The sequence below is a fragment of the Lontra canadensis genome, unplaced genomic scaffold (assembly GCF_010015895.1).
Source record: "Lontra canadensis isolate GAN:19392208 unplaced genomic scaffold, GSC_riverotter_1.0 scaffold2, whole genome shotgun sequence".
NCBI classification, from domain to species: domain Eukaryota; kingdom Metazoa; phylum Chordata; class Mammalia; order Carnivora; family Mustelidae; genus Lontra; species Lontra canadensis.
In genome coordinates, this window is record NW_022630996.1 from 16,283,600 (window position 1) to 16,308,419 (window position 24,820).

The 24,820-nt window shown below is 43.6% G+C and overlaps 2 protein-coding genes across 2 annotated transcripts; both read right to left on the minus strand.

Annotated features, from left to right (window-relative positions):
* Positions 1-281: 281 nt before the first annotated feature.
* Positions 282-10,159, minus strand: FAM71F2 (family with sequence similarity 71 member F2). The gene is made up of 5 exons (XM_032865367.1): positions 9,856-10,159; positions 6,399-6,583; positions 5,972-6,221; positions 3,445-3,563; positions 282-644 (listed from the first exon to the last, which is right to left on the minus strand). The coding sequence occupies exons 1-5, from the start codon at positions 10,006-10,008 to the stop codon at positions 449-451; spliced, it is 903 nt and encodes a 300-aa protein (XP_032721258.1). The 5' UTR covers positions 10,009-10,159; the 3' UTR covers positions 282-448.
* Positions 10,160-22,571: 12,412 nt separating this feature from the next.
* HILPDA (hypoxia inducible lipid droplet associated) lies at positions 22,572-24,474 on the minus strand. The gene is given in 3 exon segments (XM_032869816.1): positions 22,572-23,267; positions 23,270-23,484; positions 24,366-24,474. Coding segments are annotated over 2 exon segments (189 nt in total). The 5' UTR covers positions 23,421-23,484; positions 24,366-24,474; the 3' UTR covers positions 22,572-23,229.
* Between the last annotated feature and the right edge of the window lie 346 nt (positions 24,475-24,820).

Sequence of the window (24,820 nt, forward strand, 5' to 3'; positions counted from 1 at the left end):
CTCCATCGCTCTAATTCCTACAGTGTGAACTCTAGGAGAGAAAGTCCTCCAGCCCTGATTTGCAGACCTGTGGTTCAAACAGTGTGTCAACCTTAATGGCTTTCTTGTGTCACTACCAGCTATTTCCTCTGGACTGGATTTCTTGGCTTGGCTTAGCTGCTTTGGGGTTTCAATGGAGCAGACAGAACATTTTTTCCCACTTACTTCCCTAAGGAGTGAGCACCTGCTCCTAATTAGTCCATCCCTAGCCCAAGACCCACAGAGCACAATCTATAACAATGAGGAATTCACTTGGAGGTTTATTGGTGGAAGAACAGAAGCACTTTGCTATAAACACCATCATATCTCTCCCACAGTCTTGGGCCCACAGTGGGAAAACAGCATTACAGGAAGTTGTATCAAGTTCACTGAATGAAGTTAGGGAAGATCACCCTGTTTTGGCTTGGTGTCAGGGTCCCAGAAGGTTCTCTCCTAGGGAACTGGCAACAGGAGCTTGCAGGAAGTGCTCATCTGGATTTTCTTGTTCCCAGAGACTGTGGCTCAAGGCAGCTCTCATGGGTATATTCAAGTTGACCGGAGATGCCACTCGGGAGGGTATCTTATAGCTGTCCAGATTGTCTATTTTGATGGCAACGTTGGTGTTACTGTTGGAGCCCAGGAATTGGGGGGTCATTGAAAGCAATAAAAAAAAGCATTGTTAAGAATTTAAGAACCATTTTTAAACGCTGTCTTTTACAGGACAAGTGCCTTGAGCATAGCGACAGCATGTATATGTGGTGCGATGCGTCAAGAGTGACTTGAGCAGAGAAAGCCGAGCAGGAGGGAGGCTCCAGCTCAGGCCTGCTCTGCTGGACTGGAACAGACACCCCTCCAAACCTTAAGTGTCACTTTTATGCGTTGAGAACCTCATGCGTTAGGTAAAACTCGAAGGCAAGATCTGAGCCCACTGGGATCTACCTGAGGCCCATTCTAACTTCCAGGCAGCAGGATAAAGCTGAAGAAAACCTTAAGACAGTTCTCCAAGGGGCACCTGGGTGGCTCAGTTGGTTAAGCAACTGCCTTCTGCTCAGGTCATGATCCTGGAGTTCCAGGATTGAGTCCTGCACTGGGTTCCCTGCTCAGCACAGAGTCTGCTTCTCCCTCTAACCCCTCCCCTCTCCTTCTCTCTCTCTCTCTCTCTCTCTTAAATAAATAAATAAAATCTTTAAAAAAAATGTTTTATTTATTTATTTGACAAACAGAGATCACAAGTAGGCAGAAAGGCAGCAGAGAGAGAGGGGGAAGCAGGGTTCCCTTCTGAGCAGAGAGCCCGATGCGGGGCTCAATCCCAGGACGTTGGGATCGTGACCTGAGCTGAAGACAGAGGCTTTAACCCACTGAGCCACCCAGGTGCCCCATAAATAAAATCTTAAAAAGAAAAATAAAAGCTCTGCAGAACAGTAATAACAAAAAGTCACAGCCACTTACTGTGTCTAGAAAAACAGAGTGTAGCTTAATTTTTAAAAATTTTGTAAGCTCTCCTTTCATACTTTCATTTCTCTTAAGGCATGATCTGCTTTGTTATTCTCTCTGGTGTATTAGGCTTCGTTTTGGAAATAATTGTTTCTTTAAAAGTGTATGATTCTGGGGCACCTGGGTGGCTCAGTCATTAGGTGTCTGCCTTTGGCTCAGGTCATGATCCCAGGGTCCTGGGATCTAGCCCTGCATCAGGCTCTCCCTCTCCTACTCACCCTGCTTGTGTTCCTTCTCTCGCTGTGCTGTGTCTATCTCTCTATCATAAAAATAAATAAAATCTTTAAAAAAAAAAGTCTGATTCTTTCCTCAGTTTCATCACCACATTTATGTCTTTTAAATTCTAGGTTGTGTTGCTTTTTCATATATTCTATCACTTTCTTAATTTCTTTCATCTCATTTTGACATGCTGGGTTGTAGTTTTCATTTGTTTAACAGGCACGTCTTTTTCGTGTGCTTGCGTTGTCTGTAAGCATTTATTATGCTTCATATACTCCTTTTTTACTTATATAATTGTGCGTGGGGTTTGATTACTATCCTTTTCTGACGGGTTTTTTTTTGTAATTTATTTTTATTTTTATTTTTTAACTTTTTATTTCTTTTCAGCGTAACAGTATTCATTGTTTTTGGACCACACCCAGTGCTCCATTCAATCCGTGACGGTTATTTTTAACCTGAAATGGTTTTCCTCAAGTTTCGGATTGAGGGTTGGTCAAGGTAGCTTTCTGGTTCGGGCTCCAGAGCTCCCTCTTGTGTCGCTTTTGTGAAGTGTTTATGGCCTTACATTTTCTATTACTCCTAGGCGGGGAGGGGGGGGGGCGGGGGGGGGGGCTGCGTTCTTCTCTCCTGTCTTTAGCTTTAAAATAAGCCCTGCCCAAGAGGACTCCCTTAAAGGGCAAGGGGGCTGTGACAGCTAGTGCCTGGATGGCATGGATGCCCGCAGAGACAGGGCCTGAGGGAGGCGGTGGCCAGATGAAAGGAAGCCGTCAGAGCATCACCAGAGTTGCAGTGGGGGGTGAGGGGGGCATCAGGTACAGGCCTCTAAAGAACCCAAGAAAGCTCGTAAGAGAAAAAGAGAGCTTTAAAATTAGGAAACAGAACAAGAGTGACAACCCAGTCCCCACAACGGAGGACTCTCTGAACATGAGGCCAGGCTGAGGGAGGCTGTGAACAGTTCAGAGTTTTGATAATTATCAGGCACCAGACATTTTAATTTCAGAATTGACACTGCTTTTGCAATTTAGAGGGACCAAATGGCCTTTTATATTCTGAGGGGGAGCCCATATGCTTATGGAGGCTGTCAGAGAACCAGCTTTTATCTTGGGGCAAGAAGAAAGCTTCTCCCACTGAAAAAATTATAAAGGGAAGACAAAAATAAATTAACATTTTGATGATACCCATCAAGTTATACTTGTTCAGCATATTGGTTGCATGATCCTGCTTTTGTTTTCCATCACTTATTGCACAGAGTACCATACAGTGGCTTAACAAATGGTGTTGGAGCCATCTCTGCTTCGGGTTATTGTCTATTCTGTCAATTTTACAGAACAGATAAGTGAGGCAAAGAGAATTCAGAATTGTCTCACCCAGGGAACCCTCATGAACTGGGTCTGGAGACCGTCAATATCTAACTCCCTACGTCTGCTTTATTAGCTTACCCTTCTTTAAATTAATTTACTCATCCCTCATTCCTTTTATCGAGCGCTGCCTATGAAAGCCCTGCAGTCTGCCTAGGAAATATTCAGACCCGTCAGCCATAGACCCTGTTTGCAAGGACGGGCTTATCATAAAACTGAGGGGAGAAGTCGGACACATAACTGTCTAGAATAAAAGAAGGAACTGGGCTAATTTGGTGGAGGGTGTCCCCGACCCCACCCACAGCTCAGTGCCACGGGAAGGGATGTTGGAGCTGCCTATGTGGAGGGTACCCACCAGTCTGCTGTGAGCTGGGGTTTTCCTGAGATATTCGAGAAACTGTCACTGGTCTGCTCGGCCGCCAACAGCCTGAAGTTTTCGCTGGGCTGAGTGGATGATGGGAGGCTGCTTTCAGGCTGGGTGGAGAAATTGACAAGTCAAGAGGACCGGGTCTGTACTCTGAGAGCCGTGGCCGCCTCGGGCCAGAATCTGGAAGGAACTCACAGGAATCTTCCAGCCTCCACCTGGACACCTGTTCCTTAAACATGAAGCTCCAGGATCATCAGACCACAATTGCCCCCTGCACCCGCCCCTGGCAGGATCACCTCCTCCTCTCTCTGATGAGCTGCCATGGCTACTGCTCCAGGACATTAAGAAACCAGGGCAGCTGACTTTGAAAATCAGGAATAGCCTACCTAAAGCTTTCAACTAAAACAAGAGGAGGAAAGTGTCTAGATTCTGAAACCTGAAGGTATTAGGCAATCCAGCCTATCAAACTCTTTCCTTCTGTGCCTCTACCCTAAGCAGGTCCAGGAAAAGTCTTCCGTGTGTCGAAAGGTGTGGGGGTATGGTGGGGGGAACCTCAAACTGAAAGGGAAAAGCAAACCCTTGGGGGGAAAGATTTGCAGAAACTTGTGATTAAAGGTTTAAAATTCTTGATGTGTAAAAAGCTTTATTTTACAAATCAGTTTAGAAAAACACAAAGCTGCCAATAGAAAAATAGCCAAAGAACACAATAGACAATGCAAAAAGAAATATATATATAAATACATATATAAAACAATGTTCAAACTCACTGAAAATCAAAGAGCTGCTACTTTTTTTTAACTACTGTGTTAGAAAATTTATTAAAATGTATACTTCTCAATTGTGATAAGGACACAGACACAGACACTCATTGCAGAGACTATACTTTGACATGAGCTTCCTGGAAATAATGTGGCCAAATATATCAAGAGCCTTAAAAATGTTCCTACCCTTTGAATTCTAATAAACTATCGTGAGAAAACAATCAGAAATGTGGACCATACACATATGCTTGTTTTAGTATCACTTACAATAATAAAAAGTTAGAATCAACTCTAAATGGCTGGTAACAGGAGAATGGGAAAATGAGGGTTGGTTTTTTTTTTTTAAGATTTTATTTATTTATTTAACAGAGATGACAAAGATCACAAGTAGGCAGAGAGGCAGGAAGGGAAGCAGGCTTCCTGCTGAGCCGAGAGCCCCATGCTGGACCTGACCTGAACCACAGGCAGAGGCTTTGACCCACTCAGCCACACAGGCGCCCCTAGGAAAGTGAGTTTTAATGCATTCAAACAACGACTGAACAGCATGAAATTATCAAAACGATGTGCATAAAGAACTTTAAAAAGAAATGGGAAAATGCTTCTGATATAATCTAATTTGGAAAAAAAAGCAACATTCAGAAGCACATTATATATTTAATATCCTCAAATATATAAATTAAAAATCAATTTTTAAATGGAAGACTGTTAAGAAAATGAATGAACATAGGGGTGGGAGAAAGAAAGGTAAACCAGGAAACGGACTCTTAACTATAGAGAACAAACAGAGGGTTGCTGGAGGTGAGGTGGGAGGGAGGGATGGGTTAAAAGATGATGGGGACAAAAAAAAAAAAAAGATGATGGGGATGAAGGAGAACACTTGTGATGAGCACTGGGTGTTGTAAGTGATGAATCACTAAATTCTACACCTGAAACTAATATTACACTGTTTGCTAACTGGAATTTAAATAGAAACTTAGAGAAAGAAAAATAAATGAATAAATAAATTTTAAAAACCTTGATTAAATGGAGTCCTAGCAAATTCATTTTAGCCTCTAACCTTTAAAGAATAAATGTTTTCAAAGTTTTCAAATACTCAACAACATGAAAGCACATGCATAATTCTTCAGTTGATATGAAGAAGGCAGCATAACTTAATGCCAAAACCTAATAAAGATCAAATAAAAAAAGAAAAATAATAAATAAAATGGAAGACTGGAAGGAAATATGCCAGAATGTTCCAAGTGATTGCTTGGGGTTAGAGAGGAGTGGGAGCAGTTTTTCTGTGATTTTCTAATTTTCTTTAGTGAGCTTTTTTCTATTTTAATACTGGAGATAAAAAAAACAAAACAAAACAAAATTTTTAAGTGAGTAGGGGTGCCTGAGTGGCTCACTCATTAAATGTCTGCCTTTGACTCAGGCCCTGATCAGTGGGAAGCCTGCTTCTCCCTCTCCCAGTCCCCCTGCTTGTGCTCCCTCTCTTGCTATGTGTCTCTCTCTCTGTCAAATAAATAAATAAACTCTTTTAAAAAAATTTTTTAAGTGAATGAAGTACTTTATAGCTCTTTTTTAGGAAAAGTAAATGAATTGGCTCTTTATGTCTGTAGACCTGAGTTTGGTGTGTGCTGTCATTGACCCTTGAAAATGAAGTCTGCCTCCACAAGGGTAGGCTTTAATACCCACCAGACCTCAGAGGCGCTGTGCTCCCCATCTCCCTCCCCCACACACCGCAGGTCTTGACAGGAGGTCCCACTTACTGTTATTCTAGTGGAGCTGCTGGACATTTTGGGCACCAGGCAGTGAGTGAACTGGATTCTTGGGTCTTTGGTGGTGATGGACAGACCTTTCTGCAAAATTTTCACCAAGCGGATCCAGAATTGAAACACAGCCTCTGGGTGTTTTTCGTGGAGCCTCAGGTAGTAGATCTTTTCAGTCACTGTCCTAACCCGCAGGATGCGTTGGAGCCGGTCACAGATTTGTAGCTCCACGAACTTCAGGGGGAGAATCCTAGACATGATCAGGAAGTTCCCATAGTGAGGAGCTCACCCATTCAGTCAAGCATGCTGTGCCTACCTAGCACTTGGCCCAACCTCACTAGGCTCCCTCCTCTGCCTGGGGGCCGCCCCAGGGAGGACCCTCCAGCTTTCCCACCCTTTCCGGCCTCTCCCTCCAGCCTTTCTTTACCTGCTGAGGGTGACCACGGGAGCACAGTCAGGAGTGCTCCAGGAGGAAAACTGACCCTGGGGCCAGGTGACATTGGCCATCAGGAGGACGTTGGGGAGTGGCAAGGAGGGCACCGAGGAGGTCACCCCAAGGATCACAGTGGTAGACCCTTCATATACATCCATCCAGCTGCCAGGCTTAGTGACCTAGAAATCAGCCCCAGGTACATGGGTTAGAGAGAAGCAGAAGACAAGGGTGGAAGAAAGGAGTGCTAGAAAGCAGCATGTCGGCTTGATGACATGCTGGGAGCTTCTGTGCTGCTTGCCGGTGTGTGGCACACTGTCCTGGGCCATGACTAGCTTCCATCTTATTTGGGGGTCTCCCCAAAGAGACCAGCTCACTGGTAACAGGAAATTGGGTTGCTCCTCTTTGTATCCTCTGCATGATCTAGTTTTAATATTTTATTTATTTATTTAGAGATGGTGGCGGGGGCAGAGGGGGAGGGAGAGGGACAAGTAGACTCCTGCGATGGGCGGGGAGCCCAATGTGGGGCTCCATCTCATGACCCTGAGATCATGACTTGAGCCAAAATCAAGAGTCGGATGCTTAACCCACTGAGTCAACCCCAGGGCCTTTGCATTACGTAACTTTTAAAGGAGTGTTAGTAAGAAAAAGCTGAGAGGCTTTGAAATTTTATTCCTCCATCCTTGGATAGAAGAAACCAACAAGGCTTCTAATGATCTGGAAGGGAGAGTGTGTAAAGAGAGTTCCAGAAGGGGAGGAGAGTGAGGAAAGAGCTGTTGAATGGGGAAGACCCAAGCGGCCCAACATGAGGGAGGTTTGGGGAGCTTTCTGCAAGGTGAGGGGGGCCTAGCTTGTTGCTGGATCTTGAGTGAAATAAGAACCTGTTCTCTTGTAGCATCTGAGGCTGGGACAGGACAGGAGCCTGGATGCTTGACACTGGGCCCAGTGTCTCAGCTAAGACACCCCCACCTCACTGTCCAGGGCAGGCAGAGAAGCCTCCGAGGAACTGCAGGGACCAGGGTAAGGAACAATTGAGGGGGGACCCCTATGTTCCCAAGACCAGAGGGCCTTCCCCCAATGTTATAGACTTTGTAGGACCATCAGAACCATTTCACAGCCATGGTGGAACTGGGGACCAGAGGAAAGCCCCAGGAAGGACTGAAATTTAAGTTCCCACAAACCTGACTAGAAGGTGCTCCAAGAAAAGTGAACTTTTATTTTGAAGGAAGAATTTTATTTTATTTTTTTTAAGATTTCATTTATTCATCAGAGAGAGAGCAAGCACAAGCAGGGGGAGCAAGTGGCAGGCAGAGAGGGAGAAGCAGGCTCCCCACTGAGCAAGGAGCCTGATGTGGGACTCCATCCCAGGACCCTGTGATCATGACCTGAGCCAAAGGCAGATGCTTAACCGACTGAGCCACCCAGATGCCCCAACTTTTTTTTTTTTTTTAAAGATTTATCTATTTGACAGAGAGTGAGCATGAGTGGGAAGGGCAGAGCAAGCGGGGGAGAGAATCTCAAGCAGACTGTGCTGAGCGTGGAGCCCCATGCTGGGCTCGATCCCACGACCCCGAGACTACCACCAGAGCAAAAACTAAGAGTGGGACTCAACCAACTGTGCCACCCAGGCGCCCCTCAAGTAAACGTTTAGCCCCCCCCCCATGGGGCAGCTTCGGCAGGCAGGCTTTCCCCCTCACTGGTACAGTCTTGAGTTTCCTGCTGCCTGAGTCACTATGTATCTACCCAGAGAATCTAAACAGTTTTAATATCAGGTCAAAGAGAACATGTTAAGAGAATAAGTCTCTGCCAAAACATCACACCCCAATAGAAATGACTGGAATTTGGTATCCCGAGACTGGATCTCCCATGTCACCATTCCTTCTCCACCGAAACTGCGTGAGGAAGGAGCACGCCCCCCAGGCAGCCGGCTGGTGGCCTCTAGAGCAGCACAGGAATCGGGGAGCACCCAGAGCCCTGAATGGTTGTCTGAAATCTGAGGGAACCCGTCAGGGAGTAGCTCACTGTTGCGTTAAAGTGTCTTCAAATTAAGCTCAGATCGTCTCTACTCTCTCCTGTAAGTCCTCGCTGCTTTGTGACGGAGTCACACGGATTCCTGGCTTCAGACCCTCCTGTGCATTTCAACCTCCTGCCTTCGTCCTGGGACTTGAAATCCCTTGGCCTGGAATGTCCTCCGCCTGCCCTTCCACTTACCAAAGTCTCAGTGATACCTCGAAGAATGGCTTAACCCACCTCTTCTGGGGAGCCTTCTTCAACTGCCAAAGTCCCAAGAGTGTTCTGAACTCTCTAGACACTGGCGCCCCCTCTCCCTGCTCATGCCTTAGGGATCAGCTGGTCCAAACCACCTGACAAGAGCTTTCGTAGCAGACCATTTTATAACATGCCCCTTAAATTGACAAATTCTTAAGTTCCTTGGCCAGGGACACTAACTATCTGATCTCTCTTTGTGTCTCTTGCCCCGCATGCAGCTCGTAGCTTGTCGACAGAGGAGCTGGTCGTGGCATACCTGCAGAGACCCCTCAGGTCCCCACTAGACCTCTAGAGGGAGTCGGTCAGCCCCTCAATGAGATGTCATACTTTTTTTTTTTTAGGTAAAATCTGCCCCAGTGTGGGACTTGAACTCACCACCCTAAGACCAAGAGTAGCTTGTTCCACTGACTGAGCCAGCCACACACCCCAAGCTATATTAAAATGACTGCCCCAGGCACGTCTGGGAGGCTCAGTTGGTTGCATGGCTGCCTTCAATTCAGGTCATGATCCCAGGGTACTGGGATTGAGTCCCACATTGGGCACCCTGCTCAGCAGGAGCGTGCTTCTCCCTTTGCCCACTGCTTCCCCTGCTTGTGCTCTCTTGCTCTCTCTCTGTGACAAATAGATAAATAAATAAAATCTTAAAAAATTAAAAATGAAAAAACCCAAAATGACCACCCCATACTCTCAATGGCCCCATGCTTCCCAGTCCAAAAATGCTCACTTCCATTGGCCATATCACCACCCTTTAGGGAATATGGAATCTGGGCAAGGTGGATTCTAGGGGCCTGGTTCTCAAACAAAGCTACTTCTAAACCATCCCAGAGAGAAGAGGTTGGATTTCAGGGCAGGGATTCTGATAGCAACCTTCATTCCCTCTAACCAACCATCCCCTCCCTAGTGGCCTGGGAGGGTTCCTATGGACCCCCTTTGGAGAGTGGGCTCTGATGTGCCCTTTTGCAGCATATAATTCTGTTTCCTGGAAGCGCAGGACCTGTGGGGAGCCCTATGATGTCATAGACACAAACTGGGCTGAACTTGGGATCCAGACCCTCTGGTTGTCTCCAGACATAGCGGCTTCCTTCTCCTCCCCAGGGCTTTCAGAGGCTATGGCAATTTTGGATCAACCCTTGGGAGGAGGTTTTGAAAAGGGAAAGGGAGCGGGCTCTGAGCTGCACACGGGTACCTGGATAAAGTTGCTTTCAAACACCACCGAGTCGGAGAACAAGTTGAATTCTGGAGAATGAATCAGTTGACAAAGAAGGCCATCTTCCACCCCAAGTTCCACTCCAGGGCCTGGTTCCCTGACCTCAGGTGGAAGGCCCCTAATTTTACTCATTGGTTCTTGGGAAGAATGAGCTGGGGACCATCTCTGGGGCTCCACGCAGACCCAGCCCAATTCCGAGATGTTGGTGTGACCACTACTCCCCCCAACCTCCACAGCTCCACCTCCCCTCCTGACTTACAGGCTGTCCACCAGGCCAGGAAGGGCCTGTCGGCTCACAATGGCAGGCATGACATCAAGGAATGTGATGGGTAACAACAGGAAAGCAAAAATAGAAGAGGCAAGGAAGAACTGGGTGGGGGGGGTGGGGGGGAGCGGGTTTTTTTCCCTCCCCTTTCCTACACACTACACACTATCAGTAATGTAGTCTCAGTCCCTTTTTCAATCTCTCTGTATCCATGAGGAAAAGGACTGCCCCATGCTTTTGCCAAGAGGGCAGTGAGCTGACCAGAACAGCAAGGCAGGCTCTCAGGGAACCCACGGCCTTCAATCCCCTCCCACCATGGGGAAGCCCCTCACAAAAACTTTCTCTGAGCAAATTGATTTCCTGAAGTTAGGCCCTCACCTGGCCAGAGGAGCTCAGGACGGAGGCAAGCAATTCATCCCAATCTTTCCTACCCCATTTCATGGGATAAAATGAGAATTTTTTTTTTTTTTAACCAGGCTGTTAACAAAGCAAAGAGGCTTATTTATTTTTGGAAACAGCGGGCAAATGAGGAAGTGATGCCTAGTGGTCTGCCAGAGCTAGAGCAAAAGAGATCGTGAAAACTGTTAAATTTTCAGGAACTTTGCAGACTGTTGTTAAACACAGCCATTATTAAAAATTAAATTATATAAACTTGCACTTAAATAAATTACACAAAAGCAAAGGTCATGGCCCACACTCATCTTCTGAATTATTTTACTACTCTCTAGAGGTTCTTTACATCTCTTGTACCTTCAAGGTAGAAATACTATATAATGGTGCACTACGACTGCCCATCTCTTCTCCGTGTGTGTTCCGGAACTTCCTGTCGGTCACTTCCTTTAAACCAGCTGTGCTGGGACTTATTCACACCAGGGAACCAGTAAATGTTATAAATTACACCTTGATGTATTGTTTTGTTGGCTGTCTGAAGTTATAGAGAAATGCTAATGAAGCAGTAAACTTAAAAGTGTCTGTAGCTGTTACAGATTTGTCTGTAGACACAAACAGATCTGAGGAGTTTCCCAGGATATTGAAAGCTACTGTCTTGATTTAGCAAAGAAGTTGCTTAAGTCAACAGATGAACACGTGAAGTTCCAACATATGACTTGCTTAGTTCTCTTTCATCTTAGTCATTGATGTAAGTGGAGAAGTCAGCCAACACTCATGTCAAAACAACACTTGTTTGTCAATTGCATAGGCTGGCTCGGAATGCAAGAGTTTGACAAAAAGCAGTGAAGTATTTCTGTGCGAATCAATTGCCTACATGAAATGTACAAGAGTACCATATGTTTTATTGTCAGTTATAAATTGTGTGCTATACATACTTTATGTCAGTACATTGTTTTTTAAAGATTTTGTTTATTTCAGAGATAAAGTGAGCAAGTGGGGTGAGGAGCAGAGGGAGAGGGACAAGCAGACTCTGTGCTGAGCTCAGAGCCTGATGTGGGGCTCGATCCCACAGTCCTGAGATCACAACCTGAGCCAAAATCAAGACTCAGATGCCCAACCGACTGAGCCACTCAGGGGCCTCAATGTCGGTAAAATTTTAGAGAAAACATGTATAATTATATGTAATACATATTTGTACATATAGGTATATATACATGCATATATATTATACATACTTGTTATAATATATAATTAATATAATTACTACTTATAGTACATAATATTGAATTATAGGATATATACTACATAGTTTATATTATATGCTATATTATGCTATATAGGTAATGATGATATATAGCATGTGTATTATATATGACTATTGTATTATATATTATATATATTCCCCCTCGGAGAGCTGGTGTCAAACATTTACTAGTATAGCATTGTAGTGGCACCAACTCCTCTCCTCCCCTCGCAATCTATTTTTGGCACCAGGACAAGAAAAATTCACTCAAAGATTTCTTCAGGTTGCATGAAGTTGAGGAGGGGGCAGAAAATAGTTATCTCTCTGACTATGACTGGACAGTTACCAGGCTTTTTCACTTTGGTGTTTATACAAGGAGCAAGCCAAGGAGGTAAGTCAGTTCTCCCGTGTGTCTTTTCAACTCCCAAGACACACACTGGCGCAATCCTCCCATGCTTGGGGTTAAATTTCCTGGTGATTCTCTTAAGATTAGGTGGGAGGTCTGCTTCTTACTGGTGTTTTTCCAAAGCTGATGCCTACATCAGAGGCAGAAGTTTACATCTTAGTGGCTTATTTCTTCTTAAGACTTGCTCATTGGAAGAAAAAACATTTATTTTTTTATTGATGCAAAGTCTATAATACTGGAAATTCATATATTCAAACAATCTTCAAGGTCATTATTTTTCCTTTATCACAGTGCTCTTTTTTTTTTTTTTTTTAAGATTTTAGTTGTTTGTCAGAGAGACAGTGAGCACATAAGTGGGGTGGGCGGGGCAAGCAGAGGGAGAGGCAAGCTCTCTACCATGAAAGAGGCCCGATGTGGGACTCTATTCTAGTACCCCAGGATCATGACCTGAGCCAAAGGCAGATGCTTAATCGACCAAGCCACGCAGGTGTCCCAGTACTCTGTTCTTGATATCCTTTTCCTTACCTTGTAAAAGGTTAATGTCCATCAATAGGGCACCAGTTAAACTATGAAACTTCTATATGATGTAATGTTTTGCAGCCATTAAAGGAATAAGGCAACTTTATATATACTGATAAGGAATGATTACTGAGACCTATAAAGCCAGAAAAAGATGAAGAACAGTATATATAAAATGCTATCACTTGGGTAAGAGGTATTAAAAAAAAAAGAATATATACTTATATATGGTTGAACATGCCCAGAAAATTTCTGGGAGGAAAAAAAATGTTGACTGCCTTAGAAGGGGTAGGGCATTGGTAATGGTGGTGGAAAAAAAGACTTCTTTTTCACAAAATACCTTTTGTACTGTTTGTACCATGAACATGTTTTTCTTTTAAATAAATTTCAAAATAAAAAGTGCTAAAAGAAATTTCCTACATATGACTCTACAAATATTTGCTGAAAAATAACTATATACAAGGTATACTACATATTGGAAGAATCATTATTAGCTCTAAAAGTGGTCTGCCCAGAGTTGTGGATATGTGGTCGGGGCTGTATTGGACATACTGTTTACCTCCTGAGTTAAAGACATATATTTGAAGAAATAAGGGCTGGAAGATTTCTAAATATAGTAAAAACTATAAACCTACTGCTATACAAACAGTAAGTAATTACTAGAAATTGTAAATATATGACTACATGAGTAAAAAATGTTAAACATTCTTGGGCGCCTGGGTGGCTCAGTGGGTTAAGCCTCTGCCTTCAGCTCGGGTCATGATCTCAGGGTCCTGGGATCGAGTCCTGCATCGGGCTCTCTGCTCAGCGGGGAGCCTGCTTCCCTCTCTCTCTCTGCCTGCCTCTCTGCCTACTTGTGATCTCTCTCTGTCAAATAAATAAATAAAACCTTTAAAAAATGTTAAACATTCTTTATTTTATTTTATTTATTTATTTGACAGAGAGAGAGAGACAGAACCATAGAGCACAAGCAGAGGGAATGGCAGAGGGAGAGGGAGAAGCAGGCTCTGCACTGAGCAGGGAGCCTGATGTGGGGCTCGATCCCAGGACCCTGGAAGGCAGACGAAGGCAGATGCCCGACCATCCGAGCCACCGAGGGATTCCCCACGTGTAGTAATGTTAAATATGTATACATATAATTTTTTTTTACATATAATTTTTAAGGTTCTTTAACTAACAATTGACTATTTAAAAATTGTAACAATGTAATATTTAACATCAGGTTTAGAACATATATGTAAGTAAAATATATGACAAGAATGGCACAGAGGATGAGAGCAGAAGATAAAGGTGTAGTATTGCATAGCTCTGACATTATACACGAGGTAGTAAAATACTATTTGAAGTTACACTGTAATAAGTTAAAAGATGTCTATTGTAGGGGCGCCTGGGTGGCTCAGTGGGTTAAAGCCTCTGCCTTCGGCTCAGGTCATGATCCCAGGGTCCTGGGATCGAGGCCCGCATCGGGCTCTCTGCTCAGTGGGGAGCCTGCATCATCCTCTCTCTCTGCCTGCCTCTCTGCCTACTTGTTCTCTCTCTCTCTCTGTCAAATAAATAAATAAATAAATCTTAAAAAAAAAAAAAGATGTCTATTGTAAATCCTTGAATACAGGAACCATTAAAAAATTAGAGACATATAGCTAATAAATCAATAGGGAGGATAAAATGGAACACTAAAAAATTGATAATTAACCCAAAAGAAGGAAAGAAAAAAGGGAGAATGGAACAAAGAACAGATGGGAAACAGAAAATAACAAGATAGAAGATTTAAACCTAATCTTACTGATAGTTACACTAAATATAAATGGCCTAAACATTCCAATTAAAAAATGAGATACCACTGGTCTGTATAAAAAGCAAGGCACAACTGTGTGCTGTCTACAAGAAATCCACAATATATAAAGACACATAAGTTAAAGAGACAGAGTAAGATAAACTTTGCAGCCACTAATCATAAGTCAGTTAGAGTGGCTATATTAATACCATACAAGGAAGACTTCATGACAAGGAATAATACAAGTAATGAAGAAGTACAATTTTTTCTAAAGGCTATTTATTTTGAGAAAGAAAGAGACAGCATGCCTGCAAGCTGGGGGAGGGGGAGAGGGAGAGACAGAATCTCAAGCAGACTCCATACTGAGCTCAGGAACCTATGTGGGGCCCAATCCCAAGACCTGAAATCACAACGAGAACTGAAATCAAGAGTCAGACACTTAACTGAGCCACCCGAACACCCCAAAGAGGGACACTTTTTAATTTAAATTCAATTAATTAACATATAGTGTATTATTCAGAGGTAGAGTTCAGTGATTCATTAGCTATATATAACACCAGTGCTCATTACATCACATGCCCTCTTTAATGCCCATCACCCAGTTACTCCATTGTGCCACCCTCATCCCCTCCAGTAACCCTCAGTTTGTTTCCTATGATCAACAATCTCTTATGGTTTGTCTCCCCCAAAGAGGAGCATTTTTAAAAGAAAAGGAGGTCAATTTAAGAAGACATAACAATCCTAATTGTATATGTATCCAATAACAGAGTTTCAAAAAACATAAAACAAAAACTGATGCAATGAAAAGGAAAAATAAACAAACAGATAATTAGAGTTGGATATCACATCCTTTCTCAGAAATTCACAGAACAAGTAAACAGGTAATCAATAAGGATACAGAAGACTTGAATAACTATCAACTAAGTTTATGTTTATGTTTTTTTGTTTTTTAAGAAAGAGAGAGAGCATGCATATGAGCTGGGGTGAGAGAAGCAGAGGGAGAGAAACTTAAGCAGGCTCCTTGCTCAGCACAGAGCCCAATGCAGGGCATAATCTCACAATCCTGAGATCATGACCTGAACCAAAATCAAGAACAGATACTCAAGCAACTGAGCCACCCATGTGCCCCACTTTATGTAATTTTTGTAAAAAAAATTTTTGTATTTTGTATACTTTCTATAAAAAATATTCTGTACACTTTTCTATAAAACAGAACACTCAGAACCCAAAGAATCCACATTCTCTTCAAGTGCACACTGAACATTCATTAAGATATATCAATGTGCTGAGCTATAAAACGTCTCAATAAATTTCCACTAGTTAAAATAATAAAGGGTATGTTCCCTGACCATAATCAATGAAATTAGAAACAATGAAATCAATGAAAGAAAAATGTTTGGAAAATGTTCAGGAATTTGGAAATTAAACAACCTACTTCAAAGTTAATAAAAGAGCAGTTAAATTTATAGAAATTGAGAAACGTATAGTTAGTGAGATCTAGAAAAAAGGAGAAAATACACAAATTGCCAAGAAAAAAAAAAGAGGAACCATCACTATGGATCTTGTGGATTTTAAAAGTATAATAAGGAAGGGCACCTGGGGGGCACCTGGGTGGCTCAGTGGTTTAAGCCTCTGCCTTCAGCTCAGGTCATGATCTCAGGGTCCTGGGATTGAGTCCCGCATCAGGCTCCCTGCTTAGTTGGGGGAGTATGCCTCCCCCTCCCCTTCCTCTCTGCCTACTTGTGATCTCTCTCTGTGTCAAATAAATAATAAAATAAAAAAATATTTTTTTTAAAAAAGGAGGGGCACCTGGGTAGCTCAGTCGGTTAAGTGTCTGCCTTCAGCTCAGGTCATGATCCCTGGTCCCAGGATCAAGTCCCGCATCAGGCTCCCTGCTCAGTGAGGATCCTGCTTCTCCCTCTCCCTCTGCTGCCACTCTGCCTACTTGTGCTGTCTGTCAAATAAATAAATAAAATCTTTTTTTTTTTAAGTATAATAAGGAAATAGTTTTAACTCAATGTCAATGAATTTGGCAACTTAGGTGTTCTATATAAATGTCACCACATAGATATTACTGAAACTGATTTAGAAAAAAGTGACAAAAACTGATTTAGGAAAAATCAAATATATATTCATAGAAGAAACTGAATTTGTAACTATCTTGCCACAAATAAAACTCTAAGCTCATATGGCTTCACTAGAGGAGTTTATCAAACTTTTAAGGAATAATCTTATATAAACTCAGGAAATAAATAGGAAACAGTTCCCAATTTCCCAACTCATTTTATGAATCCAGCATTACCAAATCAGATAAAGACAATACAAGTAAAGAAAGCAACAGACCACAGACCAGCATTACACATGAACATAGATAAAAAATTCTTAATTGGGACACCTGGGTGGCTCAGTCAGTTAAGCATCTGTTTTTGGCTCAGGCCATGATCCCAGGGTCCTGGAATGGAGTCCCATGTCTGGCTCCTTGCTCAGTGTGAAGCCTGCTTCTCCCTCTACCTGCCGCTCCCCCTGCTTGTGCTCTCTCTGACAAATAAAATCTTTTTTTCCCCTCCCTCCCCGACAAATAAAATCTTAAAAAAAGAATTCTTAATCAACAATAACAAAAGGAAAGATATACTATGTTCATGGACTGGAAGATTCAATATTAAGATGTCAGTTCCACCACAAATTGATCTGTAGGCTCAATAAAATCCCAATTAAAATTTCAGAAGGATATTATAAATAGAACTGAAAAAGATTATAGGCATTTAAAAAATAAAATTTCAAACAAGTAACACATTCACAAGGTACAAACAATATAAAGTTTCAAAAGGGACAGTGAAGAGCTCCTTCCCATCCCCATCATTGGCTCAGTTCCCACCACACTTCCCTCCAAATGAAGCCACTATTGTTATTTCTTTCTATCCTTTTAGAGAATGTTTAAGCATACTTATACCAGCATTTACCATTTAACTTTTCCTGTCTCTTCTTACATAAGTATTAGTACACTATTCTAATAAGTCTTATGAATAAAATATTCTTCAATTCAGATTTCCTCAGATTACATAAAACTACCTGCTTTTATCAATTAGTTAATTCTCCATTTCATAATGTTAAGCAATAGGGAAAAAAGGGTCCAAATTACACTCATACTATTACAATATAGAAATGCCCAATGTGTATAAACAAAGTCTAGAAGGAGACATAAGAAAAAGTTAATGTTTGGGGCACCTGGGTGGCTCTGTGGGTTAAGCCTCTGCCTTTGGCTCAGGTCATGATCTCAGGGTCCTGGAATCGAGCCCCACATCAGGCTCTCTACTCAGCAGGGGACCTGCACCCCCCCACCCTTCTACCTGCCTCTGTCTATTTGTGATCTGTCAAATAAATAAATAAAATCTTTAAAAAAAATAAAGAGCTTTCATATGATATTAGCTCTTTTTAAAATAAAGTTAGTGTTCAAGTGATGAATTATGAGTTAAATATATGTATTTGCCACATAAAGCAAATTCAATCTGAGGCACTATTGATGGTCTAGGGGCAATCCAGTATGTAAACATTGTTTAAGTTACAGTCATTTCACAATTTTGATTTGCTACAATAGGTTTTCTCAGGAAAAAAAAAAAACAACTCACATGTGTCCATACAAGAATTATGTAGGGGTGAAAAAGCACATTATTGAATATATTTTACTATCCTGTATTTTGAAGAGTTCCTCAAAAAAAGAAAAATCACATTGTAGAAAGAGCTGCAAACCAGCAACGAAGAACTCATTAATTCAATGATATTGTCTAAGTTACTTAGCTTCCTTCTGTTTCCTCTGTAGTAAAATGAAAAGATCTATGCTGTCCAATACAGTAGCCACTAGCTACATGTGGACTACTGAGCACCTGAAATGTGGCTAATCCAAATGAAGTATGTTCTAAGTGTAAAATGCCAATACAAATACATACTTAGTACCAAAAAATGTAAGGTATCTATCTCATAAATAACTTCTTAGGTTGATTACATGTAGAAATAATATTTTTAGTATATTGGGTTAAAGGTGTTTAAAATATTTTGCTATTTCTTTTTAATGTGACCACTAGAAAAAATTTAAATAACACATATGGCTTGCATTATAGTTTTATTGGATAGTATTAGACTAGATCATATCTTCCGACCCTTAATATTGTGATATCTATCATAAGCTTTAGAGGCAGAGCCTTCAAATCTGTAAAGCATTACACAGCGTGTAGTGTCTCCTTCTTCCTTAATAATCCACTAGATGGCACTAGAGCAAAGGCCTCCAGCTAATAAGAATTTAAGGTTTGTACTTCCGGCTTTCTAAAAATGCAATACTTAGGCTCCTTTCACCATCCTGGCTCACAATTCCCTCTAGCAGGTAAACCCTTTCCGGACGTGGCTACCTGTTCATTTCTGAAAATTCAGATCCTCTAAGAAGCTTTCCGTTTAACGTGTGCCTCCAGTCAGCAGATAACTTTATGTACCCACATCCTATACATATTTCTATCATGGAACCATGGAACGTTATTGGTTTGTTTACATGTCTGCCCCACCACCACCACCACTGTCTTAAATATGTTATCTCAGGGAGGGAGTAAAGAAATGTGCAGTAGCTGGTAGATGCTAAAGGCAAATGTATCCGTCAGGATAAGCCAACTTATGTTGCAGGTGCTTAACACAACAGCGGTTTCTTTCTATTTACCCTCCATGTGCATCAGGGATCAGTCAAGGGCTCCCCTCCGTGGCATCCTCACCCTAGGACCTACATTAATGGACCTACATTGGGAGCACTGCTAGTCAGTATAGTGGATGGAAAAAGGTTAAAGGTTTTGGAGGTTTTTGAACCAGTACTCAGTGTAAAGACCTACTTAGCAAGAGGCTTTCATTAAAGTTAAACTGTCCCTGCTCCTCTTCCCCCAGGGGATTCACTTAAAAACAAGTCCTGGAAACCAGCTCCAGGTAACAAAGCCCAGATACAAGGGTGGGTCAGGCCAGGTGGAGACATCCGATCAGTGGGGAGATGCATATTGTCTCCCTGGTTACAAGGAGTATGGGCCCCGCCTTTTGGGAGCCTTTTGTGCGCCAATCCCAACCAAGATGATAGGCTGGGTCAAATGTCTACTAGGGTAAATTGTAACTCAATTGGTCACCTAGCATCTCTGTGGCGTTTCCTGTGTGTGTTACAATCTCATTGGTCACCTGTGCGTGGCCAGGCCCGACCGCATGGCCTTTGCCCTTAAAAGCTAGACTGTGAAACAGAGAAGGGTCCCCCTCTCTTGTAAGAGGTGCGTCCCCGAATGTTCGGTTAGATTCTTGATGCTTGGCACGAAATAAAGCTTTGCTTGACCTTTGCTTTGTATCAGTCTCACTCCTTTAATCATGGATCAATTATTGGGGCATAACACTCAGGTGTTCCAATCTAGAATTGACACAAGTTACTTTCACTCACAACTCTTTGGTCAGAACTAATTCATGGCCTTGTCCAACCACAAAGGTGTCAGGAAGTACACTTCTATCATGTGCTTGAAAGACAAGGGCAGAAATATTTGGAGACCATTAATGACCCTTCTAGTCAATAACCATTTAGCTCACTATCCCTCCTGCAGCTCACTGTCCCTTCTGCTTTCACCATACCTCCCCAAAGAAGACAACCCAGTAAAATTCCCAGCTACATCAAGTTCAAATTCAAGAATCTCTGAATGATGCACTATAGTCTCTACATCACTTTCCGAGGTAGCTTCAGATGGAGAACTACACACTCAAAAGACAAGCCCCACACATCTAATAAATATTGGTAGAATAGGGACAAGATGAATGCACTAAGGGAGAAGGGGAGGAACAGGAAACACAGCAACCTAGTAATCATGATAAGCCACAGAGCAGATGTGAAGGTCCCTTACCCTGGCGGAAGGGAATATTCCTTGATTAGACCCTAATTTTGCTTCCTGGGAGCACAGTCTTAGGCAACTCTTCTGCTTTTAAGCTACTGAGAATTCAGAATTGTTGCTGCTGCAGCATAACCTAACCTAATGTGTCCTTGACTGATAAGGAGAGAGGACTATAGAGGTGGATGTTGCATAATTTAAAAAAACAAAAAACTTTACAATGCCCGACATTAACTTACTTGGAGGGCAAGCAGCAAAGCGATGATCTTTTTAAAGATAAGAAGAGGGCAACTCATGTTATACAGCAGCAAAGTATTTGGTAAAGCTGTCGCCTGCAGTAACTTAGAAGACATACTTGATCTAATCTATCTAAGAAGAAAAGTCAGAGAACGGAATTTTAGCAGCCTGAATTGGATACTGTTGGTCACTAGTGACAAAGCACAGGATTAGCTCAGGTAAGAACTGAAATGGCCAGCTTGCAAGCAGGCACAAGAGCTGCAAAGAAAAATCAGTGGGCTTGCAGGGCTCACAGAAGCTACTGCTTCACATCCCTAACTGGTTAACAGATAAAGCTGAGAAATGTTTACAAGGACAAATGCCATTTTGAATTCAGCTTTGTAGGTAGGATGACTGACAGACTGTCTTGGGGTAACCCAGACCTGAAAATACTGCATCCCAGAAAATCCCTTTGCCAGGCAAATGGGGACAGCAGGTCACCCTTTTCATAGGAAAGATGAGAACAATGGTATGGCCATCACGTCTGTTAAAATCTCCAAGTAGGTTCAACTATCTTACAGCGAAGATTTCACAAAAGTTCTGGCACTCTGTGAATCATTTCAATTAAGCTGCTTGGGAAAGAGCCTTAAGGTGCAGCTCTCCCACTTAGACACCCTGAAGGAGTTGGAGGTGTGAGAATGAGAAAAATGTATCAAATTTAAGTAGTATGTTCTAGGATAGCTACTGGCACGTTAAAGTGCCTGAAATCAGAGATGAAAAGCCAACCTAATCTTTTACTGTACTATGCTACTGAGATGAGCCACAGAACCCCAGACATCCAGAGGATCGGGGGCCAGATCGCACCATGTGCCCAGAAAGTGGGAAGCTGGAAACACTTGCTGAACAGCACTAGTGACCACCATAGTGCAATAAATAGAAGAGCTACCCAAACCAGCAGCTTCTAAAGTAATGGCACTTAGGCTCAAGAACAACTCAGGAAGCAAAAGTGGCTTAGTAGAGGCGCCATACTCCATTTCTACCTTTTGAGGTAAATCAAATTCACCATACGTAAAATGACACACATCAAGAGAGTGTGAATGGATGTATTACCATGGTCAGAGGAGTGAATGCACTTAACATGGAGTAGGGCATGGAGAAGAGTGGATACAGACAAGGGAAAAAACAAAAAACCCCAAACCCTCCATTTCTGTGTAAAAGCCAAGCTGTGAAGTTCTGGGAGTGAGCAGAAATAACCGTCTGTGAAGTGTGGACATTTTACCGGCCTACCTGGAGAACAATCAAAATTGAGCACTCATTCTGGTGGCTAATAGGATAGAAGAAAAAAAGCATACTGGGCTGATAGTCCTCTTTCCCCCAGAGACTGAGGTGGCGGGGCGATAGTAGAAGAAAATCTTTTTTTTTTTTTCTTTAGAAATGGAGAGTCAAGAGAAGACTAGGATATTTTTGGCCCAGGCTCATTAAACTGATGGATTCAGGGCAGACCCAACTGCCCTTGCCTCCAAATTCAGGTTTACTTATATTATATTCTTTTTTTTAAGTAAATTCTATGGTGTGGAGCCCAATCAGAGCCTTGAACTCACGACCTTGAGATCAAGATTCAGATGCTTAGGGTGGCGCCCAGGTGGCTCAGTGGGTTAAGCCTCTGCCTTCGGCTCACGTCATGATCTCAGGGTCCTGGGATCAAGGCCCGCATTGGGTTCTCTGCTCAGTGGGGAGCCTGCTTCCCCCTTTCTCTCTGCCTGCCTCTCTACCTACTTGTGACCTCTCTCTCTCAAATAAATAAATAAAATCTAAAAAAAAAAAAAAAAGATTCAGATGCTTAAACAACTGAGCCACCCTGGTGCCCGTACATTATGTTTTAAACAAAATGTTTTTAAGTACTTTTCTGCTCCTGAGTTTTTAAGATGTCAAACCCCAAATCTAGGAACTAAGATCCTTCCCTACCACTAATTTCAAGGGCAGAGGCCAATGACACATACTAGAAGTATATATTCAATTTTTATTTCATTAGAAAAATTCATTTAAGCCACATGGTGGCCATAACGCAGGCTTTGTCATCCCACTGCCCCCTTCAGACCAATATGCACGCACACATGCTCTGCTGGAGAAAGGACTCTACCATGTGAAACAATGAGAGGTGGACACTGACTGTTTCATCATCCCCCTCCCTACAGCCAACCCATATACCACTTCAACTGTCGTCCAGACACAGACAAGCTCTCATGAAGAGAAGCTGACTACCACATAAACTGACCATAAGACACCCAAGCCCGAAGGAACTCTTGTCCGATGTTGATGAAGCAGAGATGAGGACAACACCATCTCCCAACAGCTGAATATGAAGCACAAGTCCCTAAGAGGCATCAGAGCCATGCTGCCAAGGACACCAGCGCGTACAGCAGACCCTGGGGAGGACAGTGAAAGCGTTCCATCGCAGTCACAGGCAACCCACTAACACCTGTATATTAGACAGGCTCTTCTTCCAGGGCAAGAAGCATCCAGGTGGAGGCCCTTCATGGGCCTGGTAACAGTTCTGGTAACACTGAGGTTCTGAGCTTTCCTGCCCAGGAACTGGACACCTGCCTGGATGTGTTTACGCCAGTGTTCCAAGGTTACAGCTGGTGGAGAGAGGGCTTATCACACCCCTCTGGATGGATGGTCTGGAACACCCTCGGGGGCTCTGTGCTGGCTGGTTGACCTCTGGTGGCCCAGGAGCTCCCAGGCAATGGGCTCTGCAGTAAGCCCCCCAGGGACTCCATCAGTCTAACGAAGATGGAGAGCAGGGTCAGCACCACACCTAAGAGATAGAGGTTCAGCACAGGCTTCATGGCTGACAGGACCCCTCTCCTCTGTAGAGCAGTGGAGTCTTCACTTCTCGAAGGTCTCTGGATACTGAGGAAAAAGAGGTGAGATTAATCTACAGCCTTTTGGGATATGCATGCTCCTAGTCCTGACTTCTATCTTCCCATGGAACTAAGGGTGAGGCTCAGCCAGTCAGGGAGACAGGGACCAGTAGATGTTCTTCTGCAACAGAACCTCCAAGCATATTTACACTGTAAACTCCATGGCTGCAGAGCTAGTCTTGCTTCTTGGACTAATCCAAGGGCACTCTGTAAAATTTTGACCTCTTCTAAAATAAAACCTTTTACTTTTGCCAGGTGCATCGCACAATCCCCATGCCACAGTCCAGGGACCAAAAACCTTCCTGAACGGAGTCTTTTTGAGGGGGGAGGTAAGGACACGCCCCTGAGAAAACAACCTGCTTAGGGCTTCTCCTCACATCTCAGTCAGGTTCCAGTCCATCATCAACTTTTTGATAAAGCCAAAATAATTCTAAGACATTAAAATCTATCAAGTTCACTTATTTAACAAACACACCCTGGATACCTACAACGTGTTAAGGCACCCAGGAAGGTACGAGGGCCGGGGTCCCGTAGACATCAACCTTGCCCTCACGGGGCTTACAATCTGGGCAAGAAATTAGGCAGTCAGACACACAGCACGCCAAGTGCTGTGATACAAAGGGTGCTTTGGGATGGCAGGACTGGGACGCCTAACCCCGCACTAGAGAGCATGGGGAGAGCCACAGGAAACATAGGGCCATCCCTGGAAACAGGGCAGGAGAGGCTGACTCCGGACCCAGACGGAGACCGAGCGTAAGGGCAGGAGCCCAGGAGACGCGGCCCCAGCCCGGGAACCCCCAGGCGGCCCGCGGGGCAACGCAGCCTGGGGAAAGGGGGCGGAAAGCCGGGGAAGCCCACACGGCCGCTCACCTCCAGGAGGAATGGCCAGCAGCGGCCCGCTCGCTGTAACAGCGCGTCGTGCAGAAGACCGGAGAAAAGGCAGCTCCCGAGGAGCGCTAAATCACAGCCCAAACGATTCTCCGAACGTAAAGCCGCAGCCGGAGGCAAAGAGGGACAGAATTACGCGGCCCACGCTGCCCTCTTATATCCCCGACCCCGCCCCGTCCCGGAGCCGCGCACGCGCACTCGGGCCGCACGCTCCGCCTGACGCACGTCCGCGGCCCCGCCCCCACGCGGGGGCGGTCCGACGTCTGGACCCTAGTGCACCAATGCCAGTATGACCAGTTTCGGAGAATAGCCGCTTTGGATCTCTGAGTCACTGCTGTGTGCAATAGGACTAGCGTGTGTGTTAACGCAGACCGCTGTGCCGCAGGAAACGGGAGGGAATCAGCACGTATACTCCCATTCCAAGTGGGTTGGAGACA

Coding starts and splice junctions, on each gene's coding strand:
- FAM71F2 (XM_032865367.1), bottom strand. CDS start 10,008: ATGAGTAAAATTAGGGGCCTTCCACCTGAGGTCAGGGAACCAGGCCCT. Junction 6,584..9,855: donor TTGAAAGCAACTTTATCCAG/GTACCCGTGTGC, acceptor GCTGATTTCTAG/GTCACTAAGCCTGGCAGCTG. Junction 645..3,444: donor CCCCAGCTCACAGCAGACTG/GTGGGTACCCTC, acceptor GGGCTCCAACAG/TAACACCAACGTTGCCATCA.